At 50.4% G+C, this 18,518-nt stretch overlaps 1 protein-coding gene and 1 long non-coding RNA gene across 6 annotated transcripts in view; one reads left to right on the top strand and one right to left on the bottom strand.

The window, feature by feature from the left end:
- Positions 1-8,425, bottom strand: part of NNT (nicotinamide nucleotide transhydrogenase) — a 79,996-nt gene extending 71,571 nt beyond the window's left edge. The window contains exons 1-2 of one of the 5 annotated variants that reach the window (XM_028519139.2): positions 8,303-8,425; positions 3,552-3,755 (exon numbers count right to left, since the gene is read on the bottom strand). In XM_028519139.2, the coding sequence (XP_028374940.1) occupies positions 3,552-3,702 (151 nt within the window). In that variant the 5' untranslated portion in view covers positions 3,703-3,755; positions 8,303-8,425. Of the gene's footprint in view, positions 1-3,551; positions 3,759-3,912; positions 3,933-7,757; positions 8,005-8,042; positions 8,163-8,302 lie in introns of those variants that run through there. The other 4 variants (XM_036020164.1, XM_028519122.2, XM_028519129.2 and 1 more) reach the window with 4 other exon arrangements.
- A 17-nt stretch (positions 8,426-8,442) lies between these two features.
- Positions 8,443-9,721, top strand: LOC118499407. The gene is made up of 2 exons (XR_004901883.1): positions 8,443-9,053; positions 9,418-9,721. It is a non-coding gene; the product is annotated as an uncharacterized LOC118499407 (long non-coding RNA).
- The last annotated feature ends 8,797 nt before the right edge of the window (positions 9,722-18,518 follow it).

Raw genomic sequence — 18,518 nt, forward strand, 5'->3', positions numbered from 1 at the left:
CCTCTCTCTAAAAATAAATAAATAAAATCTTTTAAAAAAGAGAGAAAACAATGATTTAAAAAATAAAATACATCCAAGGATGTTAAAATACATGAGCTCGTGATGATACTCAAAAAAAAAAACAAATAAATACTTTGCAAGAGCTTCCTCGGTCACCTTCGGAGGAAGGCATGTGTGGTGGGCAGGACCACGGTCTCCCAAAGACACCCACGTCCTGACCCTCAGAACCTGGGCCTAGGTCACAACACACAGCAAAGGAGAAGGGACTTGAGGTGCGGGTGGAATTAAGGCTGCTAATCAGATGACCTTGAAAGAGGGAGATTATCCTGGTTTACCTGGGTGTGCCCAGCGTAATCCCAAGGGTCCTTAAATGTGAAAAAAGGGGGCAGAAGAGTCAAGTCGAAGAATAATTTGAAGATGCTGTACTGCTGGCTTTGAAGATGGAGGAAGGGGCCACAAGCCAAGAAACGCAGGTGGTCTCCGGGCTCTGGCAGGGACACGGGGTCAGGTCCTCCCCTGGAGGCTCCGGGAGGAGCGCAGCCCGGCCCACACCTTGCTTTAAGGCCAGTGAGAGCCATTTCAGACTCAGCTTCCAGGAGTGTGAGACAATAAGTTTGGGCCGAAGGAAGCCAGTCAGAGCGTGATCATCTGTTACAGCTAGAACACTCACATGAGGGAACCAGCAGGTTGCCACCGAAACCAGTAGTAACAGGAAAGAATCCACACCTACCCCCCCTTCCCACTGCAACCTCAAGGTGACCAGATAGTAGAGGGAAAGGTGTTCCCTACAGAAAAAGTCTGCCTAATAAACAAAGCTGGAACGAGGAAGCATCACCAGTTTAAACCCCCGATGAAACCAAGGATTTAGTGGATAATCCTCAATCAAATGGCTGCGACAGCCTCTGAGTGAAGAACCGGTGGAGCTTCACGAGGGATGGGTCGCACCGACCACATCTACACTCACAGACTGACCTTCTTGACCGGACGCAGCGGACAGTGCGCAGTGTCACCTGGGAAGCGTTCTTGCCAGAAAAAGCCACCCTGACTCTGCTCCAGCCTTCAGATCTGGCTGAGTGTTGCAGAAAGCACGCGGCCCAGGGAAACGGGTTAAACAACACCGAGGGAAGCCAGCCAGGCAAACCTGGAACCTGAGAAATTCTGTAGGGCGGCAACTACATTCATCAAGAAATAAAATAAAAGGAAAAAAGAGGAGGGGGATGTATAAATCAAACGGGATCTAACGACATAGCAAGCCAACACAACATGTGGACCCTGTTTGGCTTATTACTTGAACAAAACAACTGTAGGAGGGAGGACGGAAGGGAAAAGGGGAGGGAGGGAGGGAGGGAAAAGAAAAGAAAAGAAAAGAAAAGAAAAGAAAAGAAAAGAAAAGAAAAGAAAAGAAAAGAAAAAGAAAAAGAAAAAAGAAAAGAAAAAATTGAGAAAATATAAACAGTGGAATTACTTTTCATGCTTTTCTATGTGATAATGAAATTGTGGTTTTATTAAGGATAAAATGGAATGCTCATCACCTGGCTGGCATAGCTCAGTGGATTGAGCACGGGCTGCGAACCAAAGTGTCGCAGGTTCGATTCCCAGTCAGGGCACATGCCTGGGTTGCAGGCTACAGCCCCCAGCAACCTCACATTGATGTTTCTCTCTCTCTCTTTCTCCCTCCCTTCCCTCTCTGAAGATAAAGACATAAAACCTTAAAAAAAAGTGATATATTTTAAAAAATGGAATGCTCATCTTTTAAAGATTAAAAAGTAATTATCTAGGAAAGAGTCCAGAATCGGAGACTGAACAAAAATAAAGCCTCATACACAATCAATACGGAGGTCCTGATGTCTGTGCATTATTCACAAGGACAACTGTCCTGTCCTCAGGGCAGTCAGTTAATTTTATGTTACACACAGTTTTATCCCACTGGAGAATACGGCTTTCTAGAAAGCTTGTCTGAGTACCTGAAGGTAACGCTGAGGACTCGCAGGCGCAGGGCTCCTGCCAGGGGGACTCAGCACAAGAACACAAGGGGCTGTGGCACCCACTAAAGGCAGGCGTGAGGATTCCCAGGCCCAGGAGCTCAGGGCCCTTCGTGCGCAACAAGCAGCCCTGTGAACCTGAATTTAAAAGGGCCCCCGGATATCCATCCTGTCCCCCTACCTCAGACACCGAATGTCATTTTTAGCTGAGGATGTTGCCATCTGGACAAAAGATGAAACGTCCAAGTGTCCCTGACTGTGACATCTGGCCCCCGGCTGAGGTCTGGCTAGTGAGGCGTGGACGAGAGTGCCGGTGTGGTCTCTGGGTCACGTGCTCGCAGGGATCGGTCTGACCGAGCTGAGGAGGGCCCTCTGTAGCCTTTCCTCCTTCTGGCCTGCACCCCAGAACAGAAGGCAGGGGGAGAGCGGGCAGTTGTAGCCGGGAAGGCCTCGCAGACCACCGGAAGGCTCCAGATGTTACCCTGCCGGAGCCAGGAAGCTAGTGACAATTTCTGGGTAGAAGACGGACGTCACTGTCACACAGAGAACAGACGGTACGGAGACAGAGGTAGAGCACACAGAGACCATTCAGAAAAGTAGTGCTGCCCAGGCTGGTGTAGCTCAGTGGACTGAGCACGGGCTGCGAACCAAAGTGTCACAGGTTCGATTCCCAGCCAGGGCACATGCCTGGGTTGCAGGCCATGGCCCCCAGCAACCGCACACTGATGTTTCTCTCTCTCTCTATCTCCCTCTCTTCCCTCTCTAAAAAAATAAATAAAAATCTTAAAAAAAAAAAAAAAAGAGAAGTAGTACAGGAGTCCAGGTGACAGGCGATGGGGGCCGGGACCAGAATGGGAACATGGCTGACGGTGAGAAGGGGACAGGTTCTGGAGACCAGGTAAAGCCGACCTGCACCTACGGGGAGCACCTGGGGCATCTAAGACAAGAGTCCAGGGGTTGTGGCCTGAGCACCTGAGACGAAGCCGCCACCTGCTGAACAGAGAGGCACTGCTGTGGATGAACTCGCACACGCAGTCCCTCCGCCCTGGGTGCAGGTGAGCCATCCATGGCGCACCTGGCCAGCACCGACTAGGACAGAGGAGGAGCTGCCAGGAGAAGGGGTTACTGTGAACACTAACTCCCAGGGTTCGACTCCACCGGCTGGCCCTTTTTCTTATTCTATCGCCTTCCCTTCTCCATCAGTACTGACGACCTGGAACGTCTATACGTGGACAATGTAAGAAAGGACTCGGGATTGAGCGTGGGCTGCGAACCAAAGTGTCACAGGTTCAATTCCCAGTCAGGGCACATGCCTGGGTTGTGGGCCATGACCCTCAGCAACCGCACATTGATGTTTCTCTCTCTCTCTCTCTTTCTCCCTCCCTTCCCTCTCTAAAAATAAATAAATAAATAAATCTTTAAAAAAAAAAAAAGAAAAGAAAGGACCCGGAACGATCACTGGCCAGCACCAGGCTGTGGCACACGGCTTTTCCTTTTCTCAGTCATCAGGAGGTGATTCGCCCCCACGACACGAAGGCTTGCTCCACGTACACTGAAGTGAGACTTTACCTTGGTTTGTAGGGGATTTACACCGCAGCGCCTGATGAGTATGAAATGTTCGTAAAAACTCCTTCTTCCCAGGGAGAACCCTACAGGACCCCAGACCGCTAAGCCAAGGGCACGAGCAGCCCGTCACCACTGTCTTCAGCAGGTTCGCCATGTTCGTCCGAGCTCCCGACCCTCCGAGTCCCCGATGTCCTTGAAGGTAAGTCACTGAGAGGAAAGAGAATACAATATGTATGTGCTGAGAAAAGCATACTTTCTTTTGAACATCAGAAACATAAAACATACTTCTTATCCAAAGAGCTGGGAATACGACGGTCATTTGGGGGCATCTGCAATGAATTTCTCTGCCAAGTCCTTTACTTACAGAAGTTCATTTCCAGTTCAGGTATTTGAAACGAGCAATCCACTTCCCCACTTAAATTGTAATTATAACTCACTGTTCAGTGCGGAGCCTAGTCACCTACCTCGAGCTGATCCTTAAGGTAGCTGCAAAGTTTTAAAAAATGCTATAGAGGCCAGGCTCACCTTACATGAAAGTGATTTCTAAGTCTGCATGTCCAAATTGCATAGACTGACAGTTGCCCTTGACTGTCCCCGAAACTGGCTGAAACACTGCGAACAGCAGGACCTTGTTTAGACGCCGCGTGGTACAGAAAGCGCGGCTTCCCGGTCCGTGCGCCAGGCTGCCTGCTCATCCTGTGAAAACCCCCAAACTGAGGCTGAATGGAGACTCAGGTTCGCCAAGTACACCTCAAAAGGAAGTCAAACATGTGTGGGATAGGACTCCAATAAAAAAAAAAAGATGGGAAAATTCCAGTTTGTGCTTGCAGATGGGGGTGTAACTAGGGACTCTTCTGCCCGGGGTGCTCCCAAGGGGCCACTTTTTGCCAGCTCGAACCAGGCTGGGTGCAGTGACATTGACCTTTACTGTCACTGACCTAGGCTTCGGTGGCCACCTCCCTTGCTCTCCATAGCAGATTCCCAGGGGTTCAGGGAGGCCCCCCACCACCCCCAGGATTCCCAGTGTTCCCCCATCCTTCTTTCTTTTTCTTCAAAATTGGGACGAAGCAGAGGACCTGGAACTCTGTCAGTCAGGCTCCGCTGACTCCACCAACTGTGCTTCATTCACACTCTGCCCCATCGTGTGGGCCGCCGCAGCACCCAGCACCCAGTACCAGCACCCATCCACAGCACACTCCATAAACACTCCTCCAGCCTCCCGAGGAAGAAGGGTCTAGCTCCTTTTTCATTTCAGAACTGCTGCCGTAACTCCCTGCAGCCAACTTCTTGCCAACACCAGAAAGAAACATGGAGAGTGGCAATCCTCAGTCCCAACCTGACCCTGGAGAAATCTTTTAATTCAACAACCCTGTGCCGAGGGCCGGGTTTCAGAGCCACAGCCACGGGGAGCATCTGGAGAATCAAAGTGGGTAGGTCACATGCTTGGAGATAAGAAGAGTCAACAAGCAACAACGCCACAAAGCAGAGTGAGGCAGGTCCAAAGTTCTCCACCAGAGGAGATCATGTCCTCCCCCAGAGCTCAGAAAGGAAGGAAAAGGCGTTTGAGATGGGGATGGCAATGTGAACAGGAGCTACGGCATAGGGAGCGTGCGAGATGTGTTCAGGCATGCAAACGGAAATATATACGAATAATTCTTTGCATCTGAATAGAAGGTTTTATATTTTCAAAGTGTTTGCACATGCATCATCTCCTTTCTGTCCTAAAGCATTCCTGAGTCCCATAAATAGCCTCCTCATTCATTCATAGGTCACTTCTAGGGTCATACATGGCCAAGGATGGAGAGCAAACAAGGTCAATAGTCAGCCACTCATTCAAAACAGTCCCTGAATCTATGCCAAGAACCAAGGGAAATACAGAGGGAGACCGTGTCCTACCGTTATCGATGACCTAGTCCTCCCCGAACCCTCCCACTCACCCTAGCTTCTCTTCTTGGACCGCCCCAGCTCCCCAACGACTGCCGGTCTCTTGGGCCTGACAGGGCTTGCCCAGGCCTCATCAGCGAAGAAACAGAGCTGGCGCTATGGGAGCCCAGGCCCTGACTGTCTGCCGCTCACACACTGTCCAACCTGAGCATGTGCCTCCGTCTGCTCCTCCGTGAAAGGAGCCTGGGAAGGCTGGTGCATGAGGATCTAGCAACCTTACGATCACCGTATTTTGCCGTGTATAAGGCACTCCTACCTATAATGCACACCCACATTTTTGGCCCAAACTGTCAGGGGAAAAAAAATCTTTCATTTTAACCTTTTAATTAAATTATTTATTTATTTATATTTAGAGACTTGGTTTTTGTATTATAAAGGAGTTTTAGCATTTTTTTTAACATAGTATGGTGCAAACAATTTTAGGTAACAAATCATTACAAAACGCAAGAACAAATACAAGGTATTTCAGGTACTACCCATGCATAATACGCACCCTTATTTTCCTCTCAAAAATGTGGGCAAAAAAAGTGCACGCTATACACAGCAAAATATGGTAGATGAGATTTCGCAACGCTTTAAAGCTGAAGCCCTACTGCACGGCCTGGAGTCCCAACAGGTTCTCTCGCCTGCTTGGAAAACGGTAGTTTGATGCGGAGCAGGTCCCTGGCACCAAATGTCAGCAGGGCCAGAGCCTTCAGAGGTTAATTTCTCCCCAAAATTCCACTTGCTTCAAGTTATGAACATACAGCACAGTCAGTGATCAAGAGAAGTTTATTGTCGGGAGCAGTCCTAAGCCCAAGTCAAATACAAGCGGCCCTGAAAGATATTCGGAGAATAAATATTTGAACCACGCTACCACAGGCTGGTACTTGTTACTAAAAATAGTGTTCCATCATAATTGTCACGTTTTCGCCTCTCTTCATGTTAAAGCTCTCTGCTGTCTTAGTATCCATGTGCTTCTACGGCTTTCCAGCAACACGGGAGGGAAACTTTACAACTCAAAGTCGAAATAAAAGGTGGGGGTTATATGGTATTCCTGTGGCCCCCTTTACCATAAGCTGTTTGGGTAACTATCTGCCCTCAGTGATACTACATGCCTGAGGACAAGCACCTGAGCTGAGAGGCTAAGAGGGTGAACTGGGGATCAGAAGCCCGCACTCCGCAGTGTACTGGCTGTGTGGCCTTGTCAAGGCAGGCACTTAACTTCTGCATACCCAACTTCCTCATCTTTACCATGGAAATAATAATAATAGCACCTACCTTATAGGGCGGTTGGGAGCCAGTGTCACTCACTTGGGTACTACCTCTGGCCCAGTGCTTTGCACAAAGTAGAGGAAATCAACAAGGACTTTCTGACCCAGCGAGTGAATACCCAGGGCTAGGGCCCCGAACCCTGGGGTCTCTGGAACACAGCCTCCAAGGAGTTTCGGGGAATTTCCTTGGAAAATAAAATGCTGTGTAGCCTTGCGGAAAACTATTTCCATCAGCAAGGGTAAGCTGCCTGGGCATGCTTGATTATAAGAAAGTAATTCTAAACTGTCTGTCCATTCAGTTTAAAAAAGAAACAAATAAATAAAAAACAGCCGAGATTTGTCCGTTACAGGGGCGCATGTCAAATAAAAGTAGCCACCCAAACCCCACCTGTCGGAATGGAGCCTGTCCTTACAAGACTCCTCGAAACAGATCGCTTACAGACTGCCCAGCATCACGGGGCGAATAAAGGACGCCTGCACTCGTAAACAAGCCGTGCCTTTGCAAGCGGACAAACCAACCAAGGACGAAATACCCTACAGAAGTTTAGAGTGACAAGCGGCGTGACCTTGCCCAAACCCACCGGTACCGCCCCTTGCTAGGCAACTAAACTGCCATCAGCTAGCATCTGCCTGGGACCGTTATTTATAGCCTTCCCCCGAAGCCCATTGGCGGAGGTTGCATAATGTCATTCCGCCCCCAAAGTTCGAATCCCCCGCCTGCCCCCCGTTGCCTCTCCCTCCCTCCAGCCCGGCCCCGCTCTTGGCCGCCTAGAGGTTTGCCCAAACCACCATTAGCCTTCCCCGACTTAAACCCACTATTTCCCCTCGACACCTATGTCTCCAGCCAGTGACCCACTCGGAATTCCATTAAGATGCAAGAACAATTTCGGGGTGTCCAGCTGCCACCTCTCCTGGTGCGCCCCTGCCAAGAGTCCTCTATGACCTCCCGCCCTCCTCCCATCCGGCTGGCCGAAACGACTCCGGCCTCCCCACAGTGTCCCCAGACCTGTACCTGCACGGCTGCCGCCTTGTCCCCTGCTCCCTGCAGAGACCCAGTTCCCGAACCCACCTCCCACCCCCAGCAAGAGACCAGAAAGGGCGCTCCGCAGGCACCGTTCTACTCCGGACCCGAGAGTCCCGCGGGCCGGCGCCCGGGTCCCTGCCGACCCCGCCCCCTTCTCCTTGACAGGTCTCCGTCCCCGAGGGGCCCGGACAGTCGCCCCGAGCCCCGCGCGCCTCCTCCGACCGCGCTCCCCCGGCTGCGCCCCAGGCGCGCGCCCGCGCCGCCCCCGCTCACCTCGGCGGGGAGGCCCGGCTGTCGCGCGCGGTGCTCGGGGGAGCGCGAGGGGACGCCGCGCTGGCCGACCCGGGCTCGGGCCCCGCGCCGCTGAGCCTCCAACCCGGAAGAACACAGCCCCGACCGGGCAGCGGCGGCCACGTGACGGCGACGCGGCACCCACCCGGCTCGCTCCCCGGCCCTGCTCCCCGGCCCCGGGGGGCACCCTGCCGCCCTCCCGGCCCGCTCCGCCGATCCTCTGGCCCGCAGAGCGACCTCACCAAATGCCGCCTCTGAGCGCCCAGGCCAGGTACCCCCAAGGGCCCTGCACTGTCCTCGGTGGAAGCCGAAACCTCTTTGTCTCTGCTTTCCCTAGGCCCCCCGCCCCGCCTCCGCCCGTTCCCTCTGCCAGTCCTTGTCAATCAAACCTGGAGCCAAACGCGGCGCTGGGGTTTCCAGGGCTACATTTGACCTCTCCCTGGAGAGCCAGTTACCAAGTGTGATTTCCTCTCCGGTGTCCCACCGGAGCAAATAAGGGGATAATAGAGCTGCATTCTTGGTACCCGACTTTCCTCTGCCTCTCCAGGAGAAATCAGAATTTCTGTAACGGGATAGGACCAAAAAGAAAGTGGAAGGAAGCCAGGGGCTGGTGAAGGGCTGGAAGGGTTGCATTGTTTTTCTATGCTGGCCGGAGAGGTAGAGTTAAGTTCCCCGGGAAGGATACCTGGCCCAAAACAGCACAGTCTGTGAACTCGTTGTCCAAAGGTGGCCGGGAGAACGCTGTGTGCTTAGTTAGTATTAATATCCGTCAGGTGGAGAGGACCCTTGGTGGGACTTTCTGTGTCCTGACCAGGCCTAGGCTGATTTCAGCAGAACTCCTAGAGCACTCCGGAACTCAAGGACTTCATTGTTCTTTGCACCGAGTTCTTTTACTTAATCTGCAGGCCTCTCCTGGTTGAAGGGAGGAGGAATGAGATACAGGGTATGAAACGGCAGATCCCCCCTAAAGCTGAATCACCAAGTGTCTGGAAGGTAGAGCACTGCTTTTTTACTTTCATTGAAATATCTGAGGTGACTAAAAGACTGGCGAATCTAAAACAGATATTCCATATTCTTTTTAAAAAAAGATATTTATTTATTTATTTATTTTTTAGAGAGGGAAGGGAAGGGGTGGGGGGAGAGAGAGAAACATCAATGTGCGGTTGCTGGGGGCCATGGCCTGCAACCCAGGCATGTGCCCTGGCTGGGAATCGAACCTGCGACACTTTGGTTCGCAGCCCGAGCGCAATCCACTGAGCTATGCCAGCCAGGGCAGATATTCCATATTCTTAAAAAGAAATATATTACAGAGAACCCCTTACATTGAGGATATTTCTTGTGTTTAACCTTCACAAAGGTCATTCAACTAATGGACCCTCACTGCCCTCCAGACTGGGAGAAAGATTGTCCCTGTCCTCGAAGAGTTCCCAGACGGGGAGAGACGCAGCCAGGTGTTTCAAAATAGTAGCGAACCGTGGCAAGTGCAGCCGTGGGGACGGGTGCAAGATGCTGCAGGTGCAGTGAGTCCGGACTAACTGACAAGGACTGAAACCAAGCTCCTTTCACAACACGTGTCAGTCAAATCATTATGCTACGTATACCTTAAACATATACAGGACAGCATGTCAATTATTTCTCAGTAAAACGGGGGGGAAAGCTAAGTTCTTTGTTTTAAAATGTGTGTGTGTGTCGAGGGGTTGCTTCTTTTCAAAGCTTAAAAATCAGTGGTTCCTACTGCAGACAGTTTTGTCCCCTGGCATCTGGAGACATTTTCTTTTTTTTTTTTTAAGATTTTATTTATTTTTTTGGAGAGGGAAGGGAGGGAGAAAGAGAGAGAAAAACATCAATGTGCAGTTGCTGGGGGCCGTGGCCTGTAACCCAGGCATGTGCCCTGACTGGGAATCAAACCTGCGACACTTTGGTTCGCAGCCCGCGCTCAATCCACTGAGCTACGCCAGCCAGGGCTTGGAGACATGTTCATGATCACAACTGTAAAAGGGAGGGATCTGGAGGGTAGAAGCCAGGGATGCTGCCAAATGTGCTACATCGCCCAGCACAGCCCTGCACAACAAAGAATCATCCACCCAAAAAGTCAGTAGTTCTAAGAGTGAGAAACACTCGATTACATACATGTTCAGTGGATTATCTAATTGACTTACTTATGATCATACCCCCTGGAACAACTCCAAAGATGACAGACGGCTTTTCACTTACTCTGTTAATGTACGCCTGTGGGGATTTTTATTCCATTTATTTTTTGGAAAATAAATTTTGCAATCTTCTATTCCATAAAACTCCAATTCCATAAAATTGATTCCATTCATTTGTCCAACAGCGTTTGGGGACCACGGCTCCCAATGAAAACATTTGTCATTTGGAAGGTTTTGCGTTAGGCCTTAAGCTCCTACGTAGTAATCACAACGTACACGTGAGTCCCCAAAGAAAATCGGATTAAGTTCCAGAATTTGTTCATTGCTTCTGAATCTTAGCCACTGTCTTGTATAAAATTTTTTCCAAGATTGTACATCCCCACCAAGGTGGGAGGGCTTTGTCCAGGTTGATATCTGCTCCTTCCCCGTCGGCTTTCCCGGCCACCGAACAGTAACGCGCACACACGTGCCAGTGTCCGTGACACCTTGTTCTGTGACCGGATACTTAAATTTTAAATATACGTCAAAATTAGAATACACATTAAGCCCTGGCTAGCATAGCTCAGTGGATTGAGCGCGGGCTGCGAACCAAAGTGTCGCAGGTTCAATTCCCAGTCAGGGCACATGCCTGGGTTGCAGGCCATGACCCCCAGCAACCGCACATTGATGTTTCTTTCTCTCTCTGTCTCTCTCTCTCTCTCTCTCTTTCTCCCTCCCTTCCCTCTCTAAAAAAATAACTAAATAAAATCTTTAAAAAAAGAATACACAGTAAAATTTAAGCCCTCTTTCATTTAGGAGACTGTGCCCCCACAAATAACTTAAAGAAAGTATAATCAAAAGCAAAAACAGGTAAACTCTTTAGAAGAATATAACACACCACTAGGCTCTGTTTTGAAGCCTCAAACCGGAGAGGTGTCCAAAGCCCAAACACCGAAACGCGCACCGAGCCTGCGAAGATACATGACGGAAACCGAACTCTACAGGCGGGTCGCCAACTCCCTGCCTCCGGTTAAGACCAGGCCAGAGAACGAGTCCGTGTAATGGATTTTCCTTGTGATGGTCATGGTACACAGTTTATCAGCCGCTGATTGTTTCAAGCTTCCTTTTTGTAAGTAATTGTTAACAAAGCAAACGATGTCAATGAGCTAGATGCCAGGGATTTTTTAATAATGCAGGCACTTGGCAGATTTCAAGGCAACCGTCCAGCCTCAACCCGGGCGCTCCCCCCTCTCCCTGGAAGACCAGCCAAGAGTGTGTGTGTGCGGAGGAAGCAAATGTTAGCCAGCTAAATGCACGTACACAGATCAACATTAATTAGTTAGAGACTTCGGGAGGACTGACAGTCAGCCAACACAAAGTTAGACAATTGTCCGTTTAAGTTATTTAAGGAAAATCAGCTCGTATTTAGAATTGTTATCAGATCTAAAAACTGGCTCTTAGCATACCTATGTGGACATTTTTCTCTCCACAGAGTCAAGTGCCAATGATAAAAATCTATGGTTTTTGCCCCGCCTGGTGTGGCTCAGTGGGCTGAGTGCTGGCCTTCAAACCAAGGGTCACCAGTCTGATTTCCAGTCAGGGCTCACGCCTGGGTTGTGGGTCAGGTTCCCCAGTAGGGGGTGCTCAAGAGGCCACTTGTTGATGTTTCCCTCTTTCTCCCAGCCCCTCTCTCTAAAAGTAAATAAATAAAATCTTTTTTAAAACTCTATGTTTTAGTGCATTGAGCGCAGGCTGCAAACCAAAGTGTCGCAGGTTCGATTCTCAGTCAGGGCACATGCCTGGGTTGCAGGGCACGGCCGCCAGCAACCGTACATGGATGTTTCTGTCTCTCTCTCTCTCTTTCTCCCTCCCTTCCCTCTCTAAAAATAAATAAATAAAATCTTTCTTAAAACTCTATGTTTTATGAATCTAAAAACCTATTTAATAATACCTTTGAGGGGCTGGAAAAACGGTGGGGGACAGAGGCTGTATTCACTTCCTAGGGCTGCTCTAACAAATGACCAGAAATCTAAGGGCCCGAAACAACAGAGATGCATTCTCTCTCTATTCCGGAGGCCAGAAATCCGAAATCAGGGTGTCAGCCGGGTGGATTCCTCTGGCCTCTCTGCGGGAGAAACTGTGCCACGCCCCTCTTCCAGCTCCTGGAGAAGGCTGGTTGTCAGAATTCCTGGCGCTCCTTGCCCTGCACGCACATCACCCAAGCGTCTGCCTCCTCCTCGCCCCGTGGCCACCTCCTCTGTGTGTGTCTCTGTACCCAAGTCTCCCACTTCTTTCTCCCATAAAGACACCAGTCAGTGGGTGTAAGTTTCACCCTAACTCCAGGACTGTTTCATCTTGACATGCTTTAGCTAATTATATCTGCAGGGACCGTGTTTCCAAATAGAGGCGATCACGAATTTTGGGGAGGAATGCCGTTCAACCCAGGAGAGGGGCACCCTCCATGTGTCAGGGTGCCACAGGGTAAAGAGTGGCTTTGCGGGGGTGTTCCTGAAACACGGGTAGATTTCCCAGTTCTTGGGTTCAAAGTAAAAATCCAAATGATTTTTGGGAAATTCAGGTGAAAGTCTTTTTGTATGGATAATTAGAAGGATGTCCTTCTATACTCCTGCTTTCTTAATAAAGGCTCACCCTCACTGAGTTTTCCCTCTTCCTTTTTAATATGTAACGGTTGGCAGTGAGAAGGGCACCAGGTGTTAGGCTGGCGGGGTCAGACCAGACCCTGCTTCCGCTGAGAAAGAATTCGGAGCCAAGACTCAAACTGTAAGAGAAAGTTTACTCAGAACATCGCAGAGGTGGAAGAAGTGAGATGTAGAAGGGGCTGAGGAGACAAGTCACAGAGGCCCAAGAGGGGCCTTGGAGCTCGGGAGGAGAGAGGCGAGGGGAACGTGCCTGGGGAGAGGGGGTCGGGGAAGGAGGCGCCGCACTGAGAAAGTCAGGCTGGGGCCTCAGTCCTGAGGGTCTTTATCTGGAGGTCCCGGGGGAGGCTCCTATCGATTTTTCATCAGCTTTGCAGGTGTGCTCTTTCAGGGCCACGGTCTGCACTGATTGGTCGGCTCCGGGGCAGGGGCCATTCGTGGATGCAGCGGGTCCTGAGGGCAGCCGTGGCATCGCTTGTCTGGTTTTGCTGCTTCTCTGGGCCTGGAGCTGAGACACGACAGAGGCCTGGGTGTATCTGATGCCGGTCAGAACCCCACTGTCTTCGGGGCTTCATGCCTAAGGGCTATTCTCTGGCCCTTTGTTTGCTCCCCTCTGGGGGGGGTCTAACCCACTTGACTAGCAACGTGCCAGGGCAGGACGGGTCAGGGGAAGGTCCAAACCACATACCCAGCACTAGGGAAGGTCAGGGGTCTAAACTGCATGAGCAGAGATACGCTAGGGGAAGAAAGGTCACCCTGGGGTGAGGCTCCAGCCCAGTTTTACCCGTTGCTAGCTGCCCTGGGCTTCCTGCCTTCATGACCTTCTCCTAGCTCCTCGTTCTCGCTCTGCTCTGCTCTGGTCTAATGCCTACCACCTACACACACACACACACACACACACACACACACATATATAACCATGTCGAACTACTTGACTGTAAAACCCCTTAATTACAATTACCATGTTCATATTGAACTTTTCAAACATTGCATTTGATGAAAACTCTAGTTCAAACATGTTTTAGACAGTTTTGTGAAATATCTCTTCATAGATTTTTTTTAAATTTTATTTATTGATTTGAGAGAGAGAGGTGTTCTTCCCCTTCTTGAGGCACTCATTGGTTGCTCCTTGTACGTGCCCTGACCGGAGATCAAACCCCCACAACCTTGGGGTATTGGGAGGGTGCTCTGACCAACCGAACTACCCAGCCAGGGCATAAACCTTTTTAAAAGATATTGCTCATTTAAAAAAAAGAGCAAACACCACAATTTTTCACCTCCATCGGTCTTTGTCATTCCCCTCTCCAGCCTCCTCTGGCTTCTGTAACCATTTATTCTTGGTTCTTGCCCGACTTGAATTGCAAATATCTCAAATGTCCCCTTGGCCCTCCTTCCTTTGAACTCTGACACTCTCTTCCCGGCAGTCCAATGTCAACTGTGCTGTGACAGCTCCCAAAGCTTAATGTCCAGCTCCAGTCTTCCTCCCAAGCTCCTGACTCACGCAGCCAACTGCCTGCTGGGCATTTTCACTGAAATGTCATCCACAGACCTTAAATCTGTCAGGCCAGGGAAACTCCTCTGACCCCTTTCCGTCTTCTGGCTGATCGAATAAATCAAATAATGTACAGATTTATGGAGGAAATCAGATTTTAACACATATGCATAGGGATGTTGCATATGCATGAGAATTCCAAAGACAGGCAAAATGGGCTGTGTCATTTTTGGACTAAGGAGGGGGAGGCACAGCAATTCACACAGACGAGCAAAGCAAACGGGTGGCGAGCAAATCCTTGCCGGGCCACCCAGAAACACTGGGACACAGGAACCTAGGGAATATTTTTATTTATATCCGCCCAGTCTGCCACCCTTAATTCATGTGTGCTAAGCTGAGCATACTAAGGTCCTTTTCCTGAAGCAGTTTCCATCCGAGTTTCTTCAGGCAGGAAAGGGGGAGGTTCAAAACGCACCTCTTCCTGACTTTTTATTGAGCTCTGTTTGCAACTCAGAATAATCTGCCTGCCAAGGTAGCGCATTCCGGGGAGTCCTGAGACCCACCCCCCGACAAACTCAACCTGAGAAAATTCTCTCCTGCTCTCCTCCTTTTAGGACATCACGAAATACTGCTCCCTAACTGTCAGAGCCGCTTCATGCCCCCACCCCGCCCCGCCCCGCCCCCCAAGCTCGACATGGGCCTGGAACAAACACTGTCCCCGCCTTCCCTATGATTTCATCCGTGCTCGTCCTTGGGGGGGGGGGGGGGGGGTAGCTTTTGTCTTCCTCTGTCCAGCCTCCCAGAAAGCCTTATTCCGATCATTTCCCTGAGCTTAGCACAGTGCTTGCCACAGAACAGATGCTAAGTAACTGTTTCGCAGGTTGGTTTGAAGAGGAGAAAAAAACTCGTGTAAAGAAGATAGCCCGGGGTCTGGCACCTAACAGACGTTCGAAAGTGCGCGCCGGGAGGAAAGAGCCTCTTTGAGTGCTGGAGTCTGTGGACAGCCACAGGGGGGAATGAATCTCAACCTAAGTCTCGCAGTTCACACAATCATTAAATCAGACTCAAATGTCGACTTTGCTATGAAACCATAGAACTTTCAGGAAAAAAAAATAGAAAAATCTTCAGGACCTAGTGTTGCCATCAGCATTTAGCTAATCATTTAGAAAAGAAAAGGGAACAAGGTGACTAGACATGGAGCGTGATAAACTCTCGAGAGCACAGGCCTGTTTGCTTTACTGGGAAGCTACAGCTTTGCACCCTCCAGGGAACCGCAGCGCTGTGTCCACCGCCGAGGGGGTTAACACTCCTCCCTCCCCCGCTCCAGTACCGGGTTGTGGGGGGGGGGGGCCTCAGGGGGCGGCGCTGGGCCACAGAGGCCTGTCAGTCTAACTAGGGGGTGTAAACCCATCCGAAGCCCATGAAAGTCTAGGGAATTCAAAGAAGTTCGTTCTATCTCTCTCTCTCTCCCTCTCTGTCTCTCTCTCTGCCTCTCTCTCTCTCTCTCTCTCTCTGTTTCTCTCCCCCCACCCCCATCTCTCTGTCTCTCTCTCTCTCTCTATCTCTCCCTCCACCCCCCCCCAATGACCCGCACTCACACAGTGCACACGCCTGTTCTCTCCTTGGCCATGTGGCCCTAGTAGCCACATGCCCCATGGCAGTGAGGACTCCCCTTGCAGGCTCCAGGAGGGGGCCTGAACACTGCGGCACACCAGCGGACTGCAGCTGAGAGCACACGCCAAGCTAGCCAGACGCTGGACTGGATTAGGCTTTCATAGGGGCACACACCCTGGATGCTGGTTTTTGCTTTGGGCCTGCTGAGGGCAGGGCTGGACTTCCTGCACGGCGGGACGGGCAGAGATGGGGCCTTGGAAACCCAGGGGCAGCGTCTGTTTCTGCCCAATCAAACCAGGCGCACCACAGGCTCCCGTGCACAGGTCCTCGCGTGCTTTTCTCGACACGCCGTGGGAGAGCCTGACTCCCAAGAGGGCTAGGCATGACGCCGAAGGCATGGTGTATAAAAAGAAACTATTGATTGATTCAACCTCATAAAACACATACGCACCCAACTTTGGTTCTGCGAAACACCTGATTAAGGGGATAAAAAGAAAAGCTACAGCTGGGGAGACAATATCTGCAAAAGAGGCAACTATAAGACTTGTGTTTACAATATGTAAAGATCTCTCCAAAACGAAAGATTTCTTTTTATAAAATAAAAAAAAAAGGGGAAGCAAAAGGCATATTTCACCGAAGAGTGATATAAGCACATGGGAGAAAAATGTTCAATATCATTAGCCATGAAGGAAATGAAAACTAAAACCAGCAGGAGACATTACTACACATCTGTAAGAACGTCTAACATAACTAGTGACAACACCAAACGCTGGCAGCGATGAGAAGCTGGACCACTGGAACCTGGCTCATGGGGCGTGACGGGGCACCACCCACTCTGGAACACAGTGTGGTGATGTCTTTGAAAACTAAACATGCATCTGCCATATGGAGACAGCCAGGGACCTGGGGGGGGGGGGCGGGATGGGGAACCCTGGGTGGTCAGGAAGCCAAGGCCACATGGTCAGAAGGAACGCAGCATAAACAGACGGGGAAAATGTCACCACCCCTCCACTCCCTACTCAAAAATGCAGAGGCAGCTGATTTTATCTCCTTTGCAACTGCTGCTTGAACCACCAACCCCAGGCACAGCTGATCAGGGTTGGACCCCTATACAACCTTCCCAGGGTGGGGTGCAGAGCGACACCACCATCCTGCCCCCACAGAGCAGGGGCAGATACTTGCTGTGAAGCAACCCAGCAGGGGGAGTCCCCGGCCCCACCCTGCCTCGGGGAATTCTACTCTGCAGCCCTTCCCCAGCCCGGCGTTCCCACCAGCCTGCTTCTTCCAGCAAGCCCGCTGTGCCCTCAGGTTCTAAAAGCAGCCGGCAGAGCCAGCCCCCAGGCCAGCTCAGAGGACCTTCCTTTCCTCTCTGCTGCCTCCCCTGTGCTCCAGCGTGAACTGCTTAAGATCTGTCTGGAAATTTCTCTGGGGTTTCCTCTAGATTTCTCTCCAGGGGAACTTCCGAACACCAACGCCAGTAACCATATGACCCAGCAATTACACTCCTGGGCATTTACCCCAGAGAAATGAACATGTGTGCTTATCAGAGACCTCTACCCTGCACCTGAATGATCATAGCAGCTATAATATTTTGACATTATTTTATTTTTTATTGAACATATTGGGGTGGCATCAGTTACTAGCGGTAGCTTTATTCACAATAGCCCCTAACTGGAAGCAAACCAGGTGCCCTCCAACCGCTGAGTGGCTGAAACACAATGGCCCCTCCTCACTACGGAATACTTCTCAGCCAAGACGAGGAATGAATTACCGATGTGCAGGAGGGTTTGAACGAACGTCCAGAGAATTGTGCTGACATTCAAAAATACAAAGGGCCAATCTCCAAACATTACATACTGTATAACTCCATTTATACAACGCTGCTGAGGTAACAAAATTATGGAAGTAGGAGAAGACTAGTGGTTTCTAGAGCTCAAGGAGGTGCGGGTAGGTCACTGCGAAAGACCGGGCCGGGGGTCCTTGTGATGACGGACAGGTTCCGCGTCCTGTGTCGACGTCCGCGTCTGGGCTGTGAGAGCTGCACGGGATTGCGAGATGCCGGCACCACGGGAGCAAAGCCGGTAAAGAGTACAGGTGTTCTCTCTCTATTCTTTCTTTCTTTTTTTTTAAGGATTTTATTTATTTATTTCTAGAGAGGGAAGGGAGGGAGAGAAAGAGAGAGACAGAGAGAAACATCAATGTGAGGTTGCTGGGGGCCGTGGCCTGCAACCCAGGCATGTGCCCTGACTGGGAATCGAACCTGCGATGCTTTGGTTCGCAGCCTGCGCTCAATCCACTGAGCGACGCCAGCCAGGGCTCTCTATTATGTCTTACAAGCTGCGTGGAAATCAACGCTTACCTCAAAATAAAAATATTTAATTTAAAAAGTAAGCCCAGCAGGTGTCGTAAAATACTAATGGTAGAATCCAGGTGGTTGGTGCGCAGGTGAGTATATACAACACTTTCGAACTAGCTGCAGTGTTCATTTTTTTCTTAGTATAGTTAGGAGAAAATTTAATGTTAACTATTGTAATTGTATTGAGACAAAGTCTGCCCAGTGCTAAAA

The sequence above is a fragment of the Phyllostomus discolor genome, chromosome 3 (assembly GCF_004126475.2).
Source record: "Phyllostomus discolor isolate MPI-MPIP mPhyDis1 chromosome 3, mPhyDis1.pri.v3, whole genome shotgun sequence".
NCBI classification, from domain to species: Eukaryota; Metazoa; Chordata; class Mammalia; order Chiroptera; family Phyllostomidae; genus Phyllostomus; species Phyllostomus discolor.